At 43.6% G+C, this 27,011-nt stretch overlaps 1 protein-coding gene across 1 annotated transcript in view; it reads left to right on the forward strand.

Moving 5' to 3' along the window:
* The first annotated feature begins 9,484 nt into the window (after nucleotides 1-9,484).
* Nucleotides 9,485-27,011, forward strand: part of btaf1 (BTAF1 RNA polymerase II, B-TFIID transcription factor-associated) — a 30,526-nt gene continuing 12,999 nt past the window's right edge. The window contains exons 1-19 of the mRNA XM_080849380.1: nucleotides 9,485-9,784; nucleotides 11,973-12,096; nucleotides 12,557-12,671; nucleotides 13,231-13,374; nucleotides 14,547-14,752; nucleotides 17,174-17,307; nucleotides 17,404-17,533; nucleotides 17,650-17,718; nucleotides 17,997-18,086; nucleotides 19,091-19,186; nucleotides 19,564-19,740; nucleotides 22,473-22,613; nucleotides 23,139-23,263; nucleotides 24,050-24,170; nucleotides 24,287-24,391; nucleotides 24,728-24,877; nucleotides 25,427-25,566; nucleotides 25,987-26,161; nucleotides 26,393-26,596. Coding sequence (XP_080705506.1) covers nucleotides 9,771-9,784; nucleotides 11,973-12,096; nucleotides 12,557-12,671; nucleotides 13,231-13,374; nucleotides 14,547-14,752; nucleotides 17,174-17,307; nucleotides 17,404-17,533; nucleotides 17,650-17,718; nucleotides 17,997-18,086; nucleotides 19,091-19,186; nucleotides 19,564-19,740; nucleotides 22,473-22,613; nucleotides 23,139-23,263; nucleotides 24,050-24,170; nucleotides 24,287-24,391; nucleotides 24,728-24,877; nucleotides 25,427-25,566; nucleotides 25,987-26,161; nucleotides 26,393-26,596 — 2,460 coding nt within the window. The 5' untranslated portion in view covers nucleotides 9,485-9,770. The remainder of the gene's footprint in view (nucleotides 9,785-11,972; nucleotides 12,097-12,556; nucleotides 12,672-13,230; nucleotides 13,375-14,546; nucleotides 14,753-17,173; nucleotides 17,308-17,403; nucleotides 17,534-17,649; nucleotides 17,719-17,996; nucleotides 18,087-19,090; nucleotides 19,187-19,563; nucleotides 19,741-22,472; nucleotides 22,614-23,138; nucleotides 23,264-24,049; nucleotides 24,171-24,286; nucleotides 24,392-24,727; nucleotides 24,878-25,426; nucleotides 25,567-25,986; nucleotides 26,162-26,392; nucleotides 26,597-27,011) is intronic.

A 27,011-nucleotide genomic window follows, 5' to 3' on the forward strand; every position in this document is an offset into this window, starting at 1 on the left:
ATAATTTAATTTAATTAAATCAACTAAAAGAAACCATAATGTGAATCCAGGGAAGTGCCTAAATCAGCAAAGGAATGGATCACCAAAACAGTAACGTTGTCATCACATGTAAGCAAGATATGTACAGTGCATTTCAGCAATGAGAAAAGGCATGTTCTACATGCTAACTAATGCAGTCCGTTATGTCTCTTAGTGGTATAAAGGTTTGAATCCACTGAATAAACAGGCATGAATATGTGCAGTGCTTGGTGACTTTCTGTGTGTGAAAGCGTGCCCAAAAAACACAGCGCCCACACAGCTGTGGGCTCGACTGCAGAAGAAAATCAGAGGTGGGAGAGTGAGAGGTGGCTTTCAAAAGTGACTCATGCCCACAATCAGTGTGAATGACATAGACGATCACGTCCACTGCTGATTCATTATGCTGTCTGAAATGTCTTAGGGGAGAATTTAAGAAGTGATTTAAAAATAGAACTTCACACCCTATCCTTTACCATTACATCTGTGTTTACTTGGTTGAGGTGTGGTGTTGAAGTGGGAACTGTACCTGTGATCTCTGCAGCAGAGTCCTGAAGGGTATGCTCACAGAGCCTAGCCACTGTTTGCCATAGAAGGTCTGAGTCCCACAGCCCCTCAGTGTGTTTCTCTGTCATCAAAGAGACACTGGATGAGTTTTCATTATAACCTCTCTGTAATGTATTTATGAGGTAATTCAGTGGGCAGAAAAAAAAAGACATAGGCAATATCAGGCCAGATGTTGATGCACAAGTTTGGCATTTGAGAGTTCTACTCCGCCGTGATCTCCTCCCTGCGGTGTCTTTCACAATACACAGCATTAGTCTGCACACCTCCATGAGTTGAAATGAAACCGCATCAAATATGTTGATGATGATGTCATCCTGAATCTTGGCAAGACCTGCGTGGCTGTAGTCACCATCCGGGGAGCTGAGGCAAACGAGGACAGATCAGTGGCATGAGCACACACATAGTCGAATAAGTGATCGACAGATGCACGTCTGAATGAGGAATTGCTACGTCTAGCCCAGCTGTTGACGGTGTCATCAGAAAGGCATACCTAAAATCAAGGCAAAATTCCTCTCTCCAGATCGGGTCAGGTCCTTCTGCGCTGCAGGTCTGGAATGTCGAGCTTTGAAAGCTCACCTCAGCGAAAGGCTCTAGTTGATCCTGCAGTAACAACACAAAGTATCTCAGTTTCCCAAATCAACACAGAAGTAAATGATCCAAGTTAATCATATCATCGAAGGACACCTACTCCCACATTTTAAAATTTAAATGAAACCAATCACCATAGAAACGGCACTTCATTTACTTAAACGGGCTGTGGGCTGTAGCCATGGTAATCAAGGGACTTCAAAACCAGCGTTGTGAGGTAACAAAGGGTTATTTGTATCATTCTTTCTCTCAGGGACACCACTTCAAACATGACAGACACGTCCCAGGGTGCAGTGCTCTTGAGTGTTTGTACCTGTGTGCATTTAGGTTCCCAGCGAACGAGGACCTGTTTACCTCTGGACAAACCACAATAGGCTCCACGGTTCTCCATCTGACTGTTAGAAAGATAACATATTCAAGCTGCTCAATCATCTTGAGGTGGTATCGGACATTCACTGTAAAGTGTTCTATTTAAAATTAAAATTAAATCTTAGTGATATGTTCTGTCAATTTGTTGACAAACAGTATATCATACATTCCCTTTAGATGACATAATATACTGTATGTACGTTTGTTTGCATGTAAGTACGTATATATATATATATATATATATATGTATGTATTTGTGTATGTATGTATTTTTGTATGTATGTATGTATGTATGTATGTATGTATGTATGTATGTACTGTATGTATGTATGTATGTATGTATGTATGTATGTATGTATGTATGTATGTATGTATGTAGGTATGCTGTGCCCGAGATGTGTGGCAGATTGAACTTGAGTATGGAGTGGATGGGGGCTGTACTGATATGTCTTCTGGCGAACAGGTAAGTGTGCAGCTCTCTGGATGTTGACACGGATTGTCAGGTCGCCATCAGAGAGGGTGCTAGGACGGACACACTTCATCTTCTGACGCCTCGGCTTCAACTGCCTTGCTGGCCTGAACACGTCCCAGTCCATCGCGCTATGAGGTCGGACGGGGAGATGGGACGCAAGAGAATGAATCATAACGGGCAACTCATAGCAGCACCCACACTGTCTGCATTAAATCGCTGAAGGTTTTGAATACATTCATATTAATAGAAACAAGAGGCGGGATATCAGACCATAGACATTAGTAGATGTAGTTAAAAACTCTGGCTGTCACTCACAGTGGGGCCTCAGCATCCTGGTACTCTCTAACAATATCAGACAGCTTGTATTTTTTCTCAATCTGGTGAAGGGCTTTTTGAGCATCATTGACCACCTTGAACACATGAACATAGAGTAAATAACACATGCAGTCCACACATCCTTCCAAAAACCACAGAAAGCTGGAATGTAGGTTGGGGATATTCACACAGCATTTTTAAAAGAGATTATCAGCATATTCAGGACGTGCATACAGCACCCTTCTGACTGGTGAATTCCAAATCTAAAACACACGCAGGAAAACATTCTCACAGATTCACACAATTTTTCACAGAGTAAGGAGTGGGTGCCTAAAATTAAACGTGGGAAGAAGCTGGCAGCCTCTCTCTTTCTCTCTATCTTTCTCTCTCTCTCCCTCCCTCTCTCTCTCACACACAATCACAGAAATATGCAGTGATCCACCGAAACGTCGTGGGAGGGAAATAATCAAAAATAAAGTCTGCGATTGATTGTGCCTTTTTCCCAGCAGGAATGGGTGTGAAAAGCAAATGTACCTGTGTTAGGATGACAACATATAATTCTAATTACATTGCTATTAACTAGGGATGCACCGATGCATCGGCCATACATCGGTATCGGCCGATGTTTGCCTCTTTTAATGTTATCGGCCTATCGGTAATAAACTTGACTTTCACCGATGGTACTGGCCGATGTTTATGGCAGGCAGTTTTTAAAGAAAAATATTGTATTATATTCGTTTTGATCTTGAATTTATATGGCATTCCCTAGGGGTTTATGCCTGTGTTTTGTAAGGCTGCATTGCAAGCATCTGTTTACAGTTGAAATGATGTCTTGATGCCTGGTGATATTATATTAAATAAAGTTTAGTTAAACTAAAGATTGTTTCATAAATCTGATTGAATTTGTGCTCATTCAAAGTTAAGAGTGATAAAGGGCTGACATAATTTAACACATTGCTTTTTAGATAATGATTTCATTCTTTTCCTATGATATCGGTATCGGTATCGGTATCGGCTAGATTGTTGTTTTGAACATCGGTATCGGTATCGGCCAAGAATTTCCATATCGGTGCATCCCTGCTATTAACCATTGAGGGGCTGTCAAGTGTCACGTTCTCTTCTCCTAACCTTCTGAAAGTATCGGATGGACCACTTCCTCTCTGCTGAGATGGAGTCGCCTTCGTCTCTGGACAGCTCACACTGGGATTCTGTGTCATCCTGTCACGACATGATAAAGCCATTAACCGAGTGGACGCCTGAGATGCCAGTATTACAAAAAAGATCAGCCAGATCCCCCTTAATGCCTACCTCCATCATGGACTCTATGACGTCCCCGTCGTTGAGGGGGACGGGGCCATACAGGAGCTTCAACATGGCCTCTGTGATGTCCCGGTCGTGGAGGGGGATGGGGCCAGACAGGAGGGCCTCAGGAGCGTGCTTGCTCCTCAGACGCAGAAGGCTGAAACGTAGGGAGGCGTCCAGCTGCTCATCCTTTGCAAAGCAGATTTCCTCCATGGGGTCCAGACGGAAATTACCATTTGAGCTCTCCTGCATTTGGTCTACCTCCTGGTGAAGCTAATACAGGGTGCAAGGTCAAGGTCAAATGTCTAGCATCCATGTTTACTTTTTACTGTTTACATTTATGAAACTGCTTGACAGGGGCATTCACACATTGCAAGTTTGCTTGACAAATTTGTCTAAATAACTGCTCCTTCATGGATCTATTGAGTTGATGATAAGAAATCATAGTGAGTAGAGTACCACAGGAGAGCACTTCATTCCTGTACTACTAGTCAGAACGGCCATCGATGAGATTAGTTTTAAAATGTAGTCAGTCTGTGCAGTGTATACAAACCCTCAGGAGTTCATTGAGCCTAGAGTTTGCTGGGTGATTGGGGTCAAACTGCAACTTCCTGAGCCACTCCAACTGTCTGCTCTTTAACCGAGCCGCTGTCGTGCTAAAGTGTCAAAAAGACAGAAGTGTTTATGTCAAGCAAAAGTGTTGACTCCATTCTCCCAGAGGTACATATTTTGGCTAATACATACTTCACTAGATTATTAAAACATATAATATTCTATGTCAATACTGTGGGAACATCTGGTATCATTTGTTTTTTTATGATCGGATTTGGTGTTGGAGATTACTCTAATCTTTGGATCTTAGGCAGAGAGACTGTTATAAATAGCTGCAAAGATAACAATGCATAAACTCTTGAGCCCACCTGCGAAAGGATGGTAGGATTGGATCTGCAGGGGGGGCCTTAGGGAAACCCCTTTCATCCACTGCCCATGACAGGACATAATACAGCTTTGCAGTGGTCAACAAGCACATTTCATCCTCATCATCGATGGTCAGAAAGAAGAATACGTCTGAAAGATACAATTTTCGACTCATGCTGTCTAGACATCTTATGCCAATGACGAAGATAGTAATTTAATAATTTCATTTTTATATGAAGAGAACACTGAACAAAACAAAAAACAAAAAATCTAGCAATTCAACAAACTAATACAAACACTTTGCATTGTTTCTATTGGTGTTTGCAAGTGTCCACCACCAATCATCGGTAAGACTCTTTGATGTCCTCTCTCTAACATCCCAAGAGTAGTGTCTCAGTATGCACACAATGCAGGTTTGCAAATCTGAGAATTATTTATATCAGTTTAACTCACTGCTTCCCACTCCTGCATGGAATTCTGCGACAGTTTGGTCGCAGCTGAATTCTGCCGCCTCCACTGGCGCACTGCTCGCTGTTACATTTCTGTGTGGAATCGGTAGATACACCTTGGCAAGAAGGGTGCTCCTCAACTTCTTATGCTCGTGGACCTTGAAAATGTATTGGGCATCAGTACAGTTTGTCAGATCCGTACTTTGCATTGATACTAACCAGAATACTAATGACACCACACATGAACATGATATACCTCCAGCATCAGGCTTTCCGGCCAGTTTGTGACTTGCATATTGAATGTCTCCTCGATATTCACTTTGAAATCACGGTCGAACGGTGACTGTGATGTAGTTGAGACAAGTTTTCCATTGTAAAATATTTTTACAGAGATTGTGCGCTCACGCAGTGCTGCTCTTCTGTATTTCTCTGGCCTAACAGATGAAACGGTAAAGCTGACACATGGGAGAATTAAAAAAACAGAGGATATGTACGGTCATATTACATTTTGAAGATATCTGGATGCAATACCCATTTTACCGTGTACAACGAAAGTCAGGCATGATCGCCTCATTCATGGTAAGAACAGGAATGAAGGGGATCTGAACTGTACAATGGAGGTCATCTTCTGCTTTGTCTTTGAGGGTGTGAGCGTTTAGTACATCTCGCAACCCCCCACTCATATATTGCTGAATGGAGATTAGGTCATCATCCACAAAATCAGGTCCCTGTGGATCATAAAAATCCATAGTACTGCTTTCATTCAAATTATCATATTTAAGTCCAAACAACACTGTCAATGCATGTCGATGTGAAATATAAAGGGCTTCAGAATATTAATAAATAATAATATTAAGCCGGCACAAACACCCACATTCACCTCGTATTCTCCTGCCCTGCTACTCTCTGCCGCGCTATCAGTAGGTGTTCCTTCACTAACGTAACTGCCTGATGTTCCATCACCGTTGGCTGGTTTCAACTCCGCTCTGACAATAAATATGCAAAATGTAAACTAGATAATAACACTGAGACATATGATATCTGTCTGACAATGCATACAATCAACAATAGAATATTTGCATGTTGTTCTTCACAGAGAAGGAAGTTAGTGTTCCCTCACACATTGCTTCTTTAAAAAAAAAGTCTTAGTGGGAGACATACCTTTGGAACTGCAGTTTTACAGAAGTGCTGGCGCAATTAAAAAAATCTCTCACGCCTTTCAGACGCTGCCATGTGGTTATGATACTCCTCAACAGTAAGACATCCTCCTCCTTTATTGTGCTCAAGGTCCTCTGAGTCTCTCTGAACAGAGATCACATTAATTTCACCTTGACTCAAACACACAATCATGTCCTCAGCTCCTCCAGCTGCTTTGCAATAAACAAACTCCTCTCACCTGATCTGGCTTTGTACAGCTCTTTGAGCGTCCACTGTTGATTTCTTTAATGCCTTAAGCTGCCAATCAAAACACAATATACTAAGGGATGATAAATGACTTCATAGCCACAGATTTGTGTTTTTTTTGTCAGAATGAAACAATAGCACTTCATTCAGTTTTGATGTAAACTGAATGTACTCAAGGAGAAGATGAGGCACCTTCTCCTGTAGGTAGGTTGTCTTGTCTATACTGCCTCGGTTCTTGTAGTTCTCACACAGCCCCAGGAGTTGGTTGGCCAATACGTGCTCACGACTGAACAGGGAGTGATGTGTGAACTGGAGCCCTATTAGGTTCAGGTCGAGCTGCCAGAGACAGGTTGTGGGCTTGGTCTCCGATCTTGCCACACCACCAAGTTCACTCATAACAGGCTAGACAGGGGGGACGGGGGAGGGGATGGACATATGGGCTGTGTTGAGCGCATGGAATCTGGAGGCCTGGTATTGGCCTAGATTAAGAGATTATAACTGAGGAAGCATTGAGAAGGACACAGTGTCTATGTCACAATTGCTGTACTTTTTCTGTATCTTCCACACAGACTACAATCAAGCAGACATTGAAAAAATGCTGTGTACAATAGTATGACACACTCACTTTAATGTGCTCAGTGGTCAAATCAGAAGAGATGCTTGGAAATGGGAAATCTATTTTAGCTTGCCAGGAATTCTTTAGCGGGTTGGGAAGTGTATTCAAACACCCATTTTCTCCAAACCAGGACTGACCCTACTCATCCAAGGGAGAGAGTACATTGAGGCACACACCAAACAAATAAAGGGAAGCACACAAACACACATCATTCACATGCAGAGTGGCCACCCTATCCCATACCACAGAGATGGTTGGAAATCTTTTGCCTTAATCTGGTTTCCTGAATCAGCGTGTGCTGGATAATGTAGGATTTAGTTCAGTATGCTTTATGTTGTGTAAATGATTATAGCCTAAATATCACTAGCAACACCATTATGTAATGATGCCAAATAACTCACCTGATATAAAGTCTTCATATGTAATATAAAATGGACCACAGTGTGTGTGAAATATGACTTGAATGTTGCTTTTAAAATAATGAACTGGTGTCCCTCTTGCGTGTTCCACAAAGACAAAACGCAGGACCTGTGATACTACCTTATACTGATGAAGAAGTCGGTGAGACATTTTGTCGTACATTTTCCTAGTTATTTGAAGCCTCTCACAAACATATAGTCCTTCATCCTCCAAAAAACGGGGCATCAAACGCTCAGGAAAAATGTCTTGAAACTTCACTACCAGAGAGTATGAAAAAGTCAAGACTATTAATAGATGACAGTGATATGAAAGTATGTAAGTATTACATCAAATTATGTAAGGTTGTACTTCTGCTATTTGTAATAAACTACAATGCGAAATAATATTGGGTCACTAAAGGTTCACTAAATCATTCTTATTAGTTTTTACAGTACCTGTTGTATCTAGTGGTACAAACAAAAGGCTTGGAACCACTTCAGAATACACTGTTAAACCTTGAACCAGGGGATCCTGACTTTCATCCTCAATGTTAATTATGAAATCTGAATCTGTCTGCACAATTTAAAAACAAATTAAGAACAACTGAATTTGAGATTAAAGATGTACTGTTCTACTACCTATGCATCTTTAACTGTTAGGTTATATGTTTGACCTTGGATGAGACACTTTCTGCTGAGGAATTCCTCTCCTCCTCTTCAAATGGATGGCAAAAGAACATGTATGCATCTTTCTCTGAATCCCCCTTTTAGAATAGGATGGGTGGAGTAACATTTGAGGCCTCAGTTAAAAATCTTTTCAGTAATTAAGCAATAATTACACACTAGACCTCCGTTCAAACACAAACAAAACCTCACCTCGCTCTCGTTTTCTTCTGTACTATCCCTTGTGTTTTCCTCCACAGAAAGTTTGTCTGATTCTACGTGAAGTTGTAAATGGTGAAGCATTTTCATAAATATATTATTCTATATATGTTAGCCGTTGTACACGATGAAACACATGAGCTACACATGGAGGATAAATCTCTTGCCTGCAGGGCATTCGTGAATTAGGCTATCGTACCGCAGAGGAACACAATCACCTGTCGTTTTACTTTCCTCTTCCATCAGTCTGTCCCTTGGCCCATCTGTCTCAGTCATTTTCATTCAGTTACTCCAAAAAAATCAGTCCTACACTAGACTAACTACAACGTCATATCTAGTAACCTATCAACCTATAACCTATGTTACTTGTCCCTAAACCACAATCAGACTTTCATCTTGCACTGGACTAAGCTTTCACGAAAATAGTAGTCAACTGTACGATCAAACAAAGGTTCATCATTGTTTCGCTTCAGTTATCTAATTACGTTACGACACTGTCCAAATCATCAAAAAGTTACATTTTAAAATGTTCCCTTTAGTTCCCTATTCCGTTTGAGCTGCCTACACAACTAGAGGGCGGTGAGAAGGTATCGCTATAATACTAGCATCATTTTTGAAGTTGCTAACGTTCTGTTCTCCAGTAACTTATGCACGAGATGATCTGTGTGAGAGAGACGATCAATGCAACATTTCTCCATTCCTTAAACAGTAAAAAAAAAAAAAAAAAAAAAATTATAAAAAAAAAAGGTTTTGACGAGTCCGCTTTTTACAAACTGCTGACATATTTGCCAATGTATTTTTTTATTTCCATTTCTGATGATGAATACAAAAATATGTGGAACCGCTGGATACAATCGGACCTGTCTTTCAAACATACCACCACGTCGCCTATGGTGATATCCTCATGGACCAAGTTGACAGACAGGTGTGTGGGCGGGTTTTATTGGTTATCGCATTTCCTGTCATGTTTTCTTCTTTGCCACCCGCTTCCTCTTATATTAAAGATTTGATTGGTCGTTCACAGAGCATGTAACCAATCAGGGCAGACCTGCCATGGAGGAAGGAATAAATGCAAGATGGCTCCTCATATAAAACCAGCCTCTTGGCTTCTCTTTTGTGTTCAACAAAATTACTTTTTCCTACTTATTAGGTTAAAATATCTGTCTGGACGCAGCGCAGAAGGTTGAAAATTGTCACAGGGCGATCTAAGTATAAGTTTTGAAGACTTCATGTGGGTTTAGTTAACAGGGAAACAAGAACACCTCAATTTCAAGCCATGAATTGAGGCAACCAACTCGACTGTCTTGTTTCAGATGGTGCGTGATACATCAGGGCCTTGTCTTTCGGACTTGCTACTGAGCTTTGGACACTTTTGATCAAACATCTAGCTAAATTAAAGCTTTGCGAAATTCATGTTGCCTGTTTACCTATCCCCGGATCCTCTGAAATCACAATTCCAGCTGTAATTCATCGCCATGGCCGTATCAAGGTGAGAACTTTCGGCTGGCTGGCTGGTTAGCCAACTTAGCTCATGTTATTTTTCACAAGGGAGGCTCACCAGCTTGATGGCTATGCTAGCAAGCTCCCCAGCTAACAATACCCAACGAGAACTGACACTAGGCCGTGTTCCGACTGTCGTTGGTTTGAACCTAATCGACATGGGCCACATGGCTAAATCGTAACATTATTGCTAACGTTTTATTGGTTTGTTATAGGTTAGCATTCAGTTGCGGTTGGTTTCTATTTCGGGTAGCCTAAGCTAATTTGTCTGTAATCTTATGAGTGAGTTGTGCACGTGCAATAAAACCTGTATTTAGCGATCTACGTTTTTCAGTTTCCTAACGGTAGTCTTCATATTTGCATTTGGAGGCATGGAATTCTAGCCAAGGTTAGCAAGGAAACCAACGCTCGCTACATTCCAGTGGCCTGTGTGTAGGAGTTTTTCTTTTCTGCGGATTTCCCCCCAAAACATAAACTATTGCTTTGCGTGACGGCTAATGTCTAATTCCCCTAACTTTGTCTATCTACCATGTAACTTATTTCCCATTATCCCAGAGCTTATCCATTTGTAGGTGCAGGTCTAACTGCAAGCTTAATGCATAGTGCTATAAAGTGACGAATGTATGTGTTGAAGTAGCCTCAAAAATATAACGGCAGCGGTACTGTCCTGGACGTTCCAACAATCCAGGGTGAATACTTATAAGTTATAACGTTAGTATAACGCTGTTCTTCAAATCAGATTACCAGGTCGTTATCTATGGACTTAACGTGAGGCGATTAGTTACCACCTTTTTACTTTTGGGTATGCTTTTCTAAGCAGACTTGGGCACAACGTTATGTTCTAAATAGTAATTACAACAAGATATAGATATAATTGATCTATAGATAATGCAATAACTTGGGCTGTGGGTGATCTGATGAGTCGTGTTTCCGATTTGGATGTGGCAGACATGCCCAGCCGACAGTATTCTTTGTGATCTCATGAGCCGCTTCTGTAACTGATCTGACGAATTATGTATGGGTGTACTCTTGAACCTGTCACCTTATTTAGGCTACATTAAGTTTTCAATTGTGTGAGTATGTAATATCCCTTTGCATTCATAGATAGCCTGAATACGTTTTGTTCTGAGAGTTAATAGTTTACAGTTTTTCATGTAATTGTTGGTTCTCGATTCCTTTCAATTACTCTGCTGCTTTGGATTAACATGTCGGTACCTTACACGAATGGAAGAGGGATGAGCATCATCCTATTATCAGTGATGCTCATCAAATGCTATCAGGGAATCGTCATATTCTTTGGGTGTGTTGACTTAACATTCAAAGACGGAAGTCCAATGAGTAATAATGTGCTACATTATAAGGGAAGTGGTTTGATGGCAAATTTCATTCTTCAGATGACCACATACTCTGGGCCCATTTATATATCTCCTCAACTTCCCAGAAATAACTTCCTAGAGTCGCTTTTTCACCCACCTCTTAAAGCTGTACTACTGTCTTGTGTTCCATCCTGACTGAAGTGCTCCAATACAGTACATGCACATCTGCATGCATCCTCCAACAAAATGTCTGAACCATCCAAATTGGTGTAGATCCTCCTGAGTTTTATCTTGTACAAAACACTATCTGGCACTAAGTTGCATTTTGATTAAGCAGTGTCCCTATGGAATACTGCTCCATGCAGGCTGCTGAGGTTGCAAATGTGTAGGTGCAGTAAAGCACTGCCTTGGTGTGTTATTGATTCAAGACTCAAGTTAGCCTGTCTCAACTTGTCACTTAAGGCGTCTTGCTACAGGGGTAAGCAGTTGATGGGTTGGATGCAGAGGTCTGGGCTGGCCACTCATTCTGTACTGAGAGCCAGTAGATAGCAGCCCAGGATGTTATTATTAGCAGGTGGAGCTGATGATAGTGTCTCAAGCCAATAATATTGATCCGCCCACTGATTTTGCCAGGGGTTGCTGCAGCCTGCTCTTGGAAGATTAACAATCAACAATCTTTTTTTTTTTTTTTTCTTGCCTAGGAGATTTGCACCTCTGTGTTTAAGGTGTTGTGTCCTCATTTTGGAAAAAAAATCTGTTGCCTGAGACAATACCTTTATTGCTGACACTTTAACTTCTGTATTGGATTGATTGTGAATTTAAAAAATATCTATATTAATTTTGTTATTATTTTAATTGTAGGCTTGAACGTCTGTTCATTCTGCTAGACACTGGTACAACTCCAGTAACCAGGAAAGCCGCAGCCCAGCAACTGGGCGATGTGGTTAGACTTCATCCCCATGAGCTGAACAATCTATTAGCCAAGGTAAGTCACCTTCTGAAGCTATTCTGTAGTCACACACACACACACTCGGCCTTAGTTCTGCGGTTGGCTTCCTATTCACCATTAACTTGTCACGGAAGGCTCTCCTAACTTGTCAAAAAAGTAATATGTTGGCAATTTTGGGTGGCGGCGGTGGTTGGTCTTATCTTGTCATGCCACTGTGTTGTCTCCACCTTTTCCCACCCTTTCATGGGAAGTTAAGGCTTGCCCACATTTTGTGTAAAAGGGCACAGCCATTTGAATGGGTCATTGTGTCTGGGCCCAGCGGGCATGTGGAGTTCATGATCCATGTTATAGCGCTCGCTGCCACTAAAGGGCACAGACATCCGCTCTGTTCCACTCATTTGAATACATCAGTATTCAAGTACCCCCCCCACACACACATGATGAAGTGCTGTGTAGGTGTTGTTGCATTAAGTTCTTCCCCCTCTTGCTTGTGCAGGTTTTGACTTATCTCAGGAGTCCGAATTGGGACACCAGAATTGCAGCTGGTCAAGCTGTGGAGGCAATAGTCAAAAATATTCCAGAATGGAACCCTCCGCCCAGGCCTAAACAGGGTAAGACAAAAAGTGACCCAGCTTGCTCGCCTCCTGTGTAAATACTGAAAGGCAAATGACTTAACCATTGGAGTCCTCTGTTGGCTTTTGTATAACACAATTTATATGCAAGAGCCACTCGCTGGGTGGTTTACTTTAGGAATCATTAGCTTCATGCTGTCAGTGAAATGTGTTTTTGAAAACGAAAGGTTGCATGCTCTCTCAAAGGTTGTTTGCTGCAGGACTTGCACATCCTCTTGCTCTCAAAATTTTCCATAAGTTGACCTGAAGGTGTGAAACTTCTGTGTGTGTGTGTGTTAACCACACGTAAATCATTTAGCACTCATCAAGGTTGCAGGATGTTTACATGCCAACTCTCTGTCATCCATCTCTGTCAGAGCTCATGAAAGAAGCCCAGGAAGTGGATGTAATTTACCTATTGACTTTATTTATTTAATCCACATGTTATTCAACATTTCTATAGCCAGCCAGAGCAAACAATATTATTCACTTATTCTCAAGTGACTGTGAAGTAAAGAGGGACTGTTGGGTGACTAATACTGCTGTGTGCGTCTCCTAGAGAGCGGTCAGGAGCTGACCAGGGAGGACTCTCCGTCAGATCGCCTGAGCTTCTACAGGTTCGACATCTCCCGCCTGCTCCGCCATGGGGCCTCCCTCCTGGGCTCCGCCGGAGCAGAGTTCGACATCCAGGAAGACGAGTCGGGTAAGGGCCCCAAGACGTCCTGCTAGACTGCTAGTCAATTAGAGACGCCTTGAATGTGGAAGTGGGTTTTGCTTTTGTGAATGAAATCAGTTTCACAAGCCTTTTAGGTTATCCTCGTGAAATTACTAAGCTTGTGTGTCAGTGGTATTTCTGTCTGTGGGTGGGGTGCAAATGTATGCGTTTTGTCTGCAGCAGAGCATGTTGACCTGCAGCTACAAATAATGTGTGGAAAATGTGCACCATTTAGTCGTACCATGCAGGCCTGCATGTGCGCTAACTCTGGCCTCAAATGGCAAGGCCTTGCAAACAAATGGATGGAGAGAAAAAAAAAAGTCTTGCACAAGCGATTCATAAACATGACAGTTTTATTGCTTCATACTTGACATCTAGGTTTGACCACAACGTGAGAACATCACATTTATTGCAGGAACTAGGCGTGTGCAAATGTTGACAATAATAGAATGGAAACATGATAAGAAATGACTTCATAATTAATGTTGGTTCAGCCCCCCCCCCCCCGTAATCATGCCCAGTATGTCAGCAGGCCTGCCCCTGCAGGTGCTTGGGCTGCTGTTACAGTTCTAATGAAGAAAAGCTTCATCCGCTTGTAATTCTGCTTTTCCTCACGCCAACACTGTTAACAAAAGACAAGTGAATGGGTTCTTGTTCATTTGTGTGACCACAGTGGGGATGTGGCCTAGAGGCCTGCACTCCCACGGCCTGCCCTCTCTGAGGCCCGGTGCAGAAGAGTGCGCTGTGGGATTGACTTTGAGCGCGACTGAAATGCATCCTGTGTAATTGTCCACGTCCATGATTATGCAAGTGGGCGGGTGTGGGCGAGAAGACTCTCCCTCAGGCCTCTAACGCGGACGCTTTGACTTAGTGTGTGTGTGTGGTTTTGTTTAAGTCTTAGGTTTCACTCAGGGGGGATGATTGCTGTTTTGTTTACGCCGCTTAAAACCTGTTTGGTCAGGGAACTTTGAATTTATCTTTGCAGTCGATTTGATAAGAACTCAAAATGTCATCAGCCATGTGCTACGTAATGTGATGGTAACTCAATGTTAGTGGAATATGTTGCCAGTTATGGTATAGAATTGGTAGGTGGAATATACCACATTGACTTTTTAAAGTTTAAAAAATGTAATTTGGGAAAACCTCCTCGGCTTCTCCAGGTGAGGTGGACCCGAAAGAACGCCTGGCCCGGCAGAGGAAGCGGCTCCAGAAGAAGCTGGGGCTGGACATGGGCGCCGCCATCGGCATGGACACCGAGGACCTGTTCAACGACGAGGACCTGGACTGCAGCTGCCCCCCCACCCCCGTCTACAACAGACCCCCAGGGGCCAAGGGGCCCGCCTGGCCAGCCACACGCAACCACGTGGTGGGTGTTCTCGCTTTCCTGTGTGACCCTACCCCACTGCCAAAGCTCTAAATGACATCCGAGGTGTCACTCATATCTCTGTAGAGCAGAGGCAGGCTCGGATGACTGTAACCAATGCCTGATCCTATTACCCCATTACTGTTACTGTTACAGTCCTATGAAAGGGCTGGCTCTTAGAAGCCCCGGTGTGCACCAGGCACTGCTCCCTTAGGTGGCTTGGGTGTTGGAACCAGAATGTGTGATAGGGCTGTGATAGGCCAGTTGGTAGATTGGATTGTGATGCAGCCTCATGCAGCCTTTTTTTGCCTGCACCTTGGCAGGGTGTGCAAGTGCTTGTGTGTGTGTGTGTGTGTGTGTGTGTGTGTGTGTGTGTGTGTTGGAGTTATTTTTGACAGCCCAATCTGTGCTAAAGCTCAGCCAAGCCATCATGCTGGAACACCTGAGCCAATGCTGCTGTCCTTCTGGGGCTGCGTCCTCTCCTTAAAGTGGACTTCTAAAAAGTTTTAGGATTTCAACTCTCTTCCCTTTTAGATTTTGAAAAATAAAACTGCTGTTTATAAAATGTCACCTACATAACATAAAAGCCTGTCTCTCTTTTCAAAGAAGTTTATGAAGACAGTTACTGTCCAATATATACATAAATGTATTGAAAGAACTTGGCTAGTGCCGGAAGTAGTAGCAAGTAGTCTATTTGCATTGAACTAAGTAGCAGAGCTGTATTAAAGCTATGTGTTCTTTTACTGATGTGGTGATTACTCGTATTTAAAATTTTGCAAACTAGCATGTTACTGGACCTGGCTAGCATCACAAATTGTGTACATGACTATGCATGGCACACCAACAGTGTGTCTCCAGGTGTGGAGCAGACACTGAGGGCCCTCAACACAGAAAAAAACAACAGATGTTCTACCTCCTGTCTTGCTACAGTTAACACAATATCTACGAGTGGACATAGGAACACATTACTGATTGGACATTAGAAATAGGTTGACTAAAAACACGAGGTGTCACATAGATACTTACATGTGGATTAAATAATTAAATCCAAACTAGGTCAATAGGTAAATTAAATCCACTCCCTGGGTGTCTTTCATGAGCTCTGACAGAGACGGATGACAGATAGTTGGCATTGTGTACACATCCTGCAAACTTGCTGAGTGCTAAAAGATTTACATGTGGTTAACACATAACACAAACTTCTCGCACCTTCATGTCCAAAGATACTTGTTTCCCAGTGAAAAACACGATTTCTGTCTGCAGGCATTTAATGTTCTGCCCTCACGTGTAGCTCTTCGCAGGTGCCGACGCGAGTGGCAGCCTTTCCATGTAGCTCCGTTTGTCCCATGTCTTCTTTAGCTTTTTTTTTACGTTAGTTTGTCCTTGTTTACACTCTGCTTTTCACACGCACTGTGTAGATCTCTTTATATCCTATGGATACATTTATTAATCGACTGCAACAGGGCAGGCAGAACTTTGTTCTAAAACTTTCTTCGGGATAAATAAAGTATCCATCAATCCAGCTCAGGATGTCCTTACAGAACAGTCACAATGTCGAAGTTTCATAGGGATTTTCTTGCTGACAAATCAGGTGATTATCTAACTGATTGTTATCCTAATAACTTTGGTCTCCAAACAAGGAACGCGACATCAATTATTCTTTGAGCAGAGAGATGTTAGGCACTGGTATGTAAAGTTGCGTAACAGAGCTGTTCAGTGAACTGTTCAGCATTTAACTTCATACGAAATTTACGAAGTACAAAGTCCCAATACACTAGTGCAGAGGGTTTCAACTGGTTTTGTCCCAGGGACCACCATTCTGACTAGAAAGTAATTTGCGGCCCACTGATGTGCCTGCAGGCGCGTGTTTGTAACCGCCGCTGCCAGGCCCCCTCCCCCTGCACAGATATTCTGCCTATAATACGATATTTTCAGGATATTCAAGAGTAATCTGGAAATGTGCTGAAATATCAAAGCGAATTTATAAAAATACAACATTTCAATGGTGAACTGATAAACATAGGCTCATGTCGCGGACCCCCTGAAATGCCGTTGCGGACCGCCAGGGGGCCATGGACCCCCTGTTGAAAACCCCTATACTAGTGTCATCTGTAAACTAACTTTATATTGCATATTGCAGTGTAATGAGTTCGGATAAGTTGTTTAAATTCATTATGCTGGCATGTGTATTTTCTTGCATTGTTAATATATACAAATAAATAAATAAATATTACTGCATCAATTTAAAATATTTCACCTTGGCATCACGATGCAACAATAATTTTCCCCGTCCCTAGTGTTGCCTAGGCCAGGGGAGTCGGTTGGCTTAGATCGACAGGTTTCTGGTAATGTGTGAGTTAAGTAAGCATGCTCATTTCAAATAAATGAAATATTGTCTTAAAGTATTTCCCACTTGTTTTCCAGCCTATGCAGGCAGCTGAGCTGATCGACTCAGAGTTCCGACCAGGCATGAGCAATCGACAAAGAAACAAGGCCAAAAGGATGGCGAAGCTGGTGGCCAAGCAGAGATCGAGAGACATGGACCCCAATGAGAAAAGGTGACTCTTCCCATGTAGATCTGGCTGGTTTAAATGGTCGGATTTGGGAAAAGTGGTATTTTGTGGTGACTGACCGTATTCTGTTGTGTGTTGTAGTAATGACAGCTTTGAAGGGGAGCCTGAGGAGAAACGTCGGAAAACGACTAATGTGGTCATCGAGCAACCGGCAACAGATAGTAAAGTCTTAATCGACAACGTCCCAGATAATTCCGGTCTGTTTGAAGAGGTAGACGATCTGAAATTAAATCTGAATCTATTCACGAAACGCCATTAGTCATAAATGATTTGTGTTTTCTTGGTAAAAGTTTTCTTACTTGGTAATTTTTTTGTTTTTATATACAGACACAAGAGTGGCCGTTAGAGAGCTTCTGTGAGGAGCTATGCAATGACCTCTTCAATCCCTCCTGGGAGGTAAGGAACACCAATTACTCTGCCATCTCCAAAACACACACACACACACACACACACACACACACACACACACACACACACACACCCACCACACAACTTAACATTCAGCACTGTAAATGTTCATGCAAACAGAGATATTAATTTGCAGTGAGGCATCATACACACACACACACACACACACACACACTCTACTCTGAGGTGTGTGTGTGTGTGTGTGTGTGTGTACACACGGTGGGGGGTGATATTTGAGCCGGGTGTTTGTCTGTGTGCCTTCTCAGGTCCGCCACGGAGCCGGCACGGGCCTCAGGGAAGTGCTCAAATGTCACAGCGCCGGCGGGGGCAAGCTGGTCGGCTGCACGGCAGAACAGGTACGGCAAGGCAATCAGGATGTGGTTAAAAACCCTGTGAGGGGGGAGTGGGGCAGGGAGGGAGGCCCACCGCAAACAGGATGTGCCATTTGAGCAGATTGTTGAACTTGAATTGTACAGGAGCGATTCAGCTACTCCTCAAGTTTCATCTCAGTGATACTGATACAGCTTGTGAGGTTGACATTAACCTAGACATGACTACTGCACAGCACATGTACATATTGCCACAAGGTGTAAAAGAAGCTTGGTGTCCTATTGTGTTCCACAGAATGCTGTGTATTTTTCAATACACGGCAGACAAACAAAGTGCCACCTATAAAATAAGCATGGCTTATTTAAAATTGGTTATATGACACCAGCCCCACCCCCCCCTCTTTTGTCTGTCTTGGTTTAAGAGTGTAGATTCCTTAATGTGGAACCAGGTCCAGTGTGGATTTGCATTCTATTCATTACACAAAGGTCACAGTAAAATGTAAAAGCAGCCCTTTATGCTAATCCATAAAAGTTCCTCCTTAAAATTCTTCCTCCATAAAAGTCTTCCTCCTCCCAGATACCAACAATGACCAGCGTGTATCTCTGTCTGTATCTGTCTCTCACACTGTTTGTGTCGGTCTCGCTCATGCTCACACAAACTGAGTGCGTGCCAAGTAGTGTGAAGTAGATCTGCTACTTGAATGACACAGGCCCAAAACGTACTTGCACTTTTTCTATAATATATCAGCAATCATATTATTTGAAGGCTTTAATGCATGATTGGAATGACCGATGAATAGATCTGGGGCCACTATCTGATTTATTTATTTATTAATTTATTTTTTACAAAGATAATAGAGATGTGGGACTGTTCATAAAGCACTCGGGGCTGTTGCCTCAGACACCCAGGCCTTACGGCGCCATTTCCCCCAGATCCAAATAGACGTGTGAATAGTGTTTCCATTCTGATGCATGCCCCTGCTCACGCTCTTAAGATGGTGATGATGATGATGACCTTGTGTGTTGTGTAGATGGCACGGCAGCACCAGGAGTGGCTGGAGGATGTGGTCATCCGTCTGCTCTGTGTCTTCGCCCTGGACCGCTTTGGAGACTTCGTGTCAGATGAGGTGTGTGTGTGTTATTTAAGGTGTACAATTAAACACTAATTCCATGTTTCATGTAGTTTTTTGGCTACTCACACAATTCCCTATAAACAAGTACATGCAATTGATACACATACACCTGCCATTTCATATATGGAAAACTGGTGATCATAAAATAGAAAATTCATGGTAAAACATCAGAAAACTCTAAACTACTCAAGGGGTTCACATACTTTCAAGCAGCACTGTGTGTGTCACATGATATCCGTTTTTTTTTTGTGTTTTTTTTTTTTTAATGTTTACTCAATCAGCACACTTCCAAGCCCCTCACACTGTCCCTATTGATCACAACATTAATAAACACAAACAAACAAACCTTTTTTCTATGGCATTCTTGTCAGGTGGTTGCTCCTGTAAGGGAGACGTGCGCCCAAACGTTAGGCGTGTCTCTGCGACACATGACGGACAAGGGCGTTGCCATGACGGTGGATATCCTCCTGAAGCTGCTGACCGAAGACCAATGGGAGGTCCGACATGGGGGCTTGTTGGGAATCAAATATGCCCTCGCCGTGCGACAGGTACCAACACCTCAACTCCACTCACCTCACAACACCTCGCACCTCATCTATACATCAGTGTTGAACATTTCAGCTTATCATATCGACCATATCTGTCATCGCAGTCAGGCCTTATTTGGTCAAGACAAGTAACCGATATAAAGGATGGTTTCAAATGAATATATCTTATTACACTGATTTTTATTACACTGATTTAGTTTGTTATGACTTGCTCCTACAGATGTTTGGTCTGTCTTGCTTATTGATAAACTCTAACCCCGTGTCGGACGCAATGTTTGTCCAAATTCATTTGGAATTTAAACCCTTTCCTCTTGGTTCATCTCTCGTATTGCATATTGAGTTGTGAATCACATGTCAGAATAGATGATCCTTTAAAATGAAGCTACTTGCTTCCGTCTGTGCAACAAACTACTGTGAAGTGATCCGGTTTTTAAATAACATGATCTGCTCACATCTTTGCATCCATCTCCAAACACTCTGTACTTTTGTTTGAATCACTCCTGAAGTGGTAGACATGAAACGGCGGGTATCAAATGAAAGAGTGGACCTTATGCTTCACAATGAGGCTAGTAACTTGCTTGGGGAACAAAATTATTTTGAAAATGTCAAATTCATCAGTCACAATCATTGGTCGTTTCTTCACCAATCACATCCGGCATTATAGCTGAAAAAGTTGCAGTGTCTACAGCTTCGAAGGAAAACTTGTATCAAAATCAGATGATGCTAGCTGCTGATCTGTGCAACATAGTATGGTGAGGTAATCTGGTTTTGAAAGTAAGGCTGTTTCTTTTTGTTAGAAATTCAATCAAACATGGGGAAGAATAAGTATTCAAACTATAGTGACTTTTTCTATTGTCAGTGTTGTGAGGTGTTACATTTTCGATTTAATTGCAGTAGGTTCTATTTAAAACCACAATGAAAGTTGAGCTGTTGAACTGGCACCTGGTTACTCTTCAGTTAACTCTTTCCTGCAATAACTCTTTGTGAAGGTTACAATATTCAGTGTGTAAACTGATTTAGAGAGCTGTTGATCAGTGGCGGTTCTAGACCATTTTTACTAGGGGGGCCAAGGAGGGGCCAGGGTTTAACCAGGGGGGCACATAAAAAACCCGCAACAAATTATATTTAAAGATTATAAACTTATATTACTTTAAAAACGTATAACTTAACTTAACATTATAAGAATGAGTGCAAGAGAGGTAGGGCCATACAAAATGATCAACAAGTCTTTTACAGTCATTTAACACACCATGGGCAATGCTGAAATCACTGTTACAGATAGTACAGTGTGCAAGACTGTAATTGTGGTTTACTTTTATAAGACAGGGGTACGTACACCTTTGTATAGTCTGTTGTAAAATGTCATACATTTTCTTTTTGGGGGGCACTCTCCCTGTGCCCTGTTCCTAGATACACTAAACTGATTAATTTCATTATTGATTCATTCGGTCGGGAGAAGAGATAAAAGCCCGCCCACACTGAAAATTCATTTGTTGACTTACCGAAACAGGTAAATCGGGATGCTCCTGAGGCACACACGCACACTGCCTCACACACGCACAGTCTCTAGGTCCCTCTTTCTCTCTGTCGTGAGCGCGCTACACAGATGTTAACGCGGTTTGGATCACGTCTGTCTCGTGTGCGCGGTCTGGCTCGCTCGCTCTAGATTCCGGGAGATTTTAAGTAATTTGCGGGCATCAAGGAGTCGTTATCAATATGCGGGAGACTCCCGGAACTTCAGGGAGGCTTGGGATGTCTGTGTATTCACATAACATCTGGGAAAGTCAACAGGCATAGGATATTTCCATATTTTGGTTCTTGAAAAAAATCTTCTCTGCCTTCATGTGGCAGAAAAATCACCAGCTCAGCCGGTAGACAGTTGTATATCATCACTATGATTACCACTACAGGCACAGGCAGACTACCAACCTAAGTTTAAGACCCAGGGATCCATAGGGAGCGAGCTAAACATTTAAATCGTAGCTCCTCTCTCCAACAAGCACCACACATGGCAAACTACAGTGCGCTGTTTTAATTTACCCGTGTGGAACGTTGCGTCGCATTAGTACCGCTTTTGGCGCTTGGTGTAAAATCATAATAAATTCATATTTTGTTTTATTTGGTCAGCACGGGGTGGCCGCAGGGGTGGCCAAGGACATGTCTACGGGGGCACGGGCCACCCCAGGCCTCCCTGTAGAACTGCCACTGCTGTTGATTCAACTGTGTTTATTTTGTAGGCTGCAGATTGTGGTGCTGTTGAATTGTATTGCATTGTACTGACGCGTGTTTTTAGTATTTTTAAAACTCCATTTCAGTTAGTGAGGCAAGGTTAAATAACAGAAACCCCTTTGTGTTTAATTCAGAACCATTTAACAGCACCACAAACTACATCCTCTAAAATGATCATCCAGTTGAATTCCCATCTCTCAAACAGTTTCAAAATGAACTGAACATTATAAATATAAATACATAAATTATAAATATTATAACATTAGAAAAAACTGATTTATTGCAGGCCTGTTGTTTAAGACTGCATATTTTTTTGCTAGAAATAACCTAGCAACTGAGTGTGAGGATTTAATATGCATGATATTTTTATATATTTAATAATTAATATACCAGGATTTTATTATTTCCTGCTAGGCACTGTTGTAGCAACATGAGTTGCTCTGTCAGGGTTTAGACTTTGACCTCTGTTTGACCTCTGACCTCTGTTTGCACTCCTTGTCCAGGACCTGATCTCAGACCTGCTGCCCAGAGTGCTCCCTGCCATCACTGAGGGTCTGGGGGACCTTGACGATGACGTGCGTGCGGTGGCAGCCGCCGCCCTCATCCCCGTGGTGGACGGACTGGTGCAGCTGCAGCTCCCCAAGGTAAGGACACACGCGTACCCCTAGCCAGTAGCTCCCCAAGGTAAGACACACGCGTACCCCTAGCCAGTAGCTCCCCAAGGTAAGGACACACGCGTACCCCTAGCCAGTAGCTCCCCAAGGTAAGGACACACGCGTACCCCTAGCCTGTAGCTCCCCAAGGTAAGGACACACGCGTGCCCCTAGCCAGTAGCTGCCCGAGGTAAGGACACACGCGTACCCCTAGCCAGTAGCTCCCCGAGGTAAGGACACACGCGTACCCCTAGCCTGTAGCTCCCCGAGGTAAGGACACACGCGTACCCCTAGCCTGTAGCTCCCCGAGGTAAGGACACACGCGTACCCCTAGCCTGTAGCTCCCCGAGGTAAGGACACACGCGTACCCCTAGCCTGTAGCTCCCCGAGGTAAGGACACACGCGTACCCCTAGCCTGTAGCTCCCCGAGGTAAAGGGCCTTGTTTGTAGCTTTGGAGAGGTTTGCCCATATAAAAACTGTGCCTGTCCTGAACAGTTGTACGTCATCGTCCACAGGTCCCTTTCATCGTGAACATCCTCTGGGATGCTCTCCTTGAGCTGGATGACCTCACCGCCTCCACCAACAGCATCATGACCCTGCTGTCCTCACTTCTCACCTACCCAGAAGTCCGCGAGTGCAAGTACGCCCACCTTACCACTTCTCTACCCACCCAGTGAGCGTAGTTGGCACACATCAGTCAGCTATTACTGTTTGGAGATCAAACAAGGTCACTTGTACCCAAGGACTAGCTGTAGTTCAGGCTGGATTGCCTCTGGAAGCCTTATGATGTGATGTCCCACGCAGCAGAACAGGTGTCAGTGTTCATGTGTATTACTGTTTTCTGAATAGGGTGTCAAACGATGTGCACATTCATTGGACATTAGTATTTTTAATTGGTTGTCTCTTTTTGTTCACACTAAGGGTTCAGGCATCATAAACACGACAATTCATGGCAGTTAGTGGGAGAGGGATGAGTCAAGAAAGGACTGCATTCTTTTTGTTCACACTAAGGGTTCAGGCATCATAAACACGACAATTCATGGCAGTTAGTGGGAGAGGGATGAGTCAAGAAAGGACTGCATTAATTTTACAAAAACAGAACAAAGAAATCAAGTGGCAGAAAACAGACAAGTAGGAAAACCATTTTGGGAAACTAAGTTCTAACTTGACCTGTAACATTGGTTCCCGTGTGTGTAATGTACTGTACATGTATGAATTAAATGATTAATTAATGAACGATCCTGTCCACATTCAAAATGTGTTCTAACTTTGCAATCTTAAATGTTGCATCGTTGTCATGCCGAGGTGTACTGCTGGGGTCCATGTTGTTGCTGCCAAATGCACATTGTTCGTGCACTGCACTGCACTGCACTCCGCTGGGCATAAATGTTGAGAGACGCGTCAATGTGCGGCTGTGTTTTCCCAGCATGCAGGAGTCCCTGACAGTCCTGGTCCCTCGCGTCTGGCCCTTCCTGCGCCACACCATCTCATCTGTGCGCAAGGCAGCGCTGGAGACTCTCTTCACACTGCTGTCGAAAGCTGAGCAGGTGTGTGTGTGTGTGTGTGTGTGTCTGTGTGCGTGCATGAGCGCCACTATGTGGTTCAAAACAATTCAAATGCAATGACTGGTCTGCAGTGTGTCTGACGCGTTGTCTGTCTGCAGAACTGTGCTGTGTGGCTGAACCCCATCCTGCAGGACATGCTGAGACACCTCTTTCAATCCTGCATCCTGGAGAGCAACCCGGAGATACTGGATCTTATTCAGAAGGTCTGCGAAAACTCTACAATACAGTTACATTAAGCAACACACACACACACACACACACACACACACGCGCGTTTTATACTTTACATTGCGGCCTCATCTTCCATACTCAACACTCTCATGTGTGTCCAGTGTCCTCAGAGTGTTTTGCCCTCATAAACATACAAGCTGGTTCACAAGGTGTGGTTGTCATACTTCACATACCATATCTCTGAAAGCCTCACCATGCAACATTACTCAAATGCTCAAAGCATCAGGATATAGGTTTCAGTCCTAACTTCTAACTCTACGGATGCATGGGTTTGTGGTATGCTGATGCCTGATTGGTCTGTTTTGCAGGTGTGGGAGGAGCTTTTGAGGCAAGCCTTGCCCCAATACGTGGTAGCGGCCAGCTGTCCTTGGATGGGGGCGTGGCTTTGCCTGATGATGCAGGTGTCCCACATCCCCATTGACCTCAACATGCTGCTGGAGGTCAAAGCTCGCTCAAAGGTCAGCCCAGTCTCCGCCGCACCAGTTTCAGATCTTTAAAGCATCCATTTGTTGTACTGTGTGCTCATTGGAAGTCACCTGATGCTCATGTTGTTCAGTTGACTGAGCTATGATTGCTTGGCTTTGGAGCTCACGGTGAACACAAAGCTGTAAGTGTATAAATTGGTAGTTGGAGCGTCATTGGAGATTATGAGTGTATTAAAAGAGTCCTTAAGTCATTTGCTTAAAAACTTCAAGATAAATATGGGAATTCATTCTCACACACAAAATCTTGTTGGTGAGTGAGAATGATTTCCCATGTTTGGTACAGTCTCACACACACACACACACACACACACACATACATACATACATACACGTTGTGTGCTCAAGTGTGTCTGCAACTGCTTTTTTAGCCTAAAGTGAAATGAATGATTGATTCACTAAACTGCTCTGACAATTTGTATGCCAAATCCAGGTTCCTCAGTCAGAGTGTTCAGTCTTCTCACCAGCTGTGTTTAAATTTAGTATTTTTTTTTAATCCCATCTCTATCTGCTGGCTGCGTTCAGGAGAAGTCTGGCAAGCCTCACCAGGTAGGCGGTCAGGTGAAGGAGACGGTGCAGGAGTACATCGCCGGGGCGGAGACGGTGACCGAAGACCCCGCCACCCGCGACTACATGGTGATGAGGGCGCGCCTAATGGCTGCCAAGTAGGTGACGCCGCATCTGATCTCATTTTTGTGTTGGTGGTCGCCTAATTGTTTTGTTCGTTCATTCACTCAGTCTACTGACTTAGTTAGTCAACACACACTTTATTATTTATTTTTTTATTTATTTATGTCTTTTTCACTTTCCCTTTATGCTCAGTTATTCATAGCGTATGCTCGTGATTTTAAATGCAAGCTGCAAGCTTTCATTGTATTTGAATGTATGGCAGCTGTTGTACCGACCGTGTGTCGTCTCCCAGACTGTTCAGGGCGCTGTGTTTGAATGGTTGGATGCACAGAGGCAAGCTGTTGAAGCGTGTGTGTGTGTCGCCTCCTAGGCTGTTGGGGGTGCTGTGTTTGAATGTTTGGATGCACTGTGGTAGCTGTTGTACTGAGAGTGTCTGTGTGTGTGTCGTCTCCTAGGCTGTTGGGGGTGCTGTGCCGCAGCATCTGTGACCCGCGCATCAACAGCGGACCCCAGGAGATCCGGCCGGCCGAGTCTCTGGCCCAGCTGCTGCTCTTCCACCTCAACTCCAAGTCTGCCTTGCAGCGCATCGCCGTCACCATGGTGCTGTGTGAGTGGGCCGCTGAGCAGAAGGTGCGTGTACGGGTGCGGGTCTGGGTGTGGGTGGGCACAAGAGTATATGATTTTGATTTCTTAATTTAATTGATTTCTTAATTTTTTGGACAAGTTTGAAAACAATCCACAAAGAGTTTATATATAGAATGTTATGTAGAACCCATAACCTGCTTAGATTTTGGAGTTAAAATGTGACCATGTCTCTCTCCCTCTCTATCTCCTCCTCCCTTTTCATCTCTTTTCCTCCAGGAGAGTGAGCTGGTGTCTAGTATGGTACAGCCGCGGCTGCTGGCCATCCTGTCGGAGCATCTGTACTATGACGAGATCGCCATCCCCTTCACGCGCGTGCAGACCGAGTGCAAGCAGCTCATCGCACTACTGGCCGACGCCCAGCTGCACGTGCACGAGCGCTTCAACTGCAGCGTGCTCACCATCGACCAGGCCAACGAGCTGGTCAGTATCTCATGTACACACGTTCACACTCATGTGGAAATTCACCTCTCCACATGACACATCCACAAGGTCTTATATACAGTATATATACACACCACACACACACACACACACACACACACACACACACACACACACACACACACACACACACACACACGTTAGGGCTGAAACACACCAACTGCGTTTCTTAAAACGTGACTAGCAAAACCATTGTTTCCTATGGTACAGCGCGCCTTTCGTGTGCGCTTTTATCTGCCGCGCTTAAAACTTTTCAGCGTGGAGGCGCACTGCGCTCATCACTCTGCCCAGGCAGGTTGCGCACGCAGCTCCGCTTTATAGAGGCAGCCTGGTGCGCCTGCGTCTGTTTGGCCCACCGCACTTTGCCAAGATTATTTTGAAGCGTCTGCGTCTT

This window comes from Sprattus sprattus (genome assembly GCF_963457725.1).
Source record: "Sprattus sprattus genome assembly, chromosome: 12".
NCBI lineage: Eukaryota > Metazoa > Chordata > Actinopteri > Clupeiformes > Clupeidae > Sprattus > Sprattus sprattus.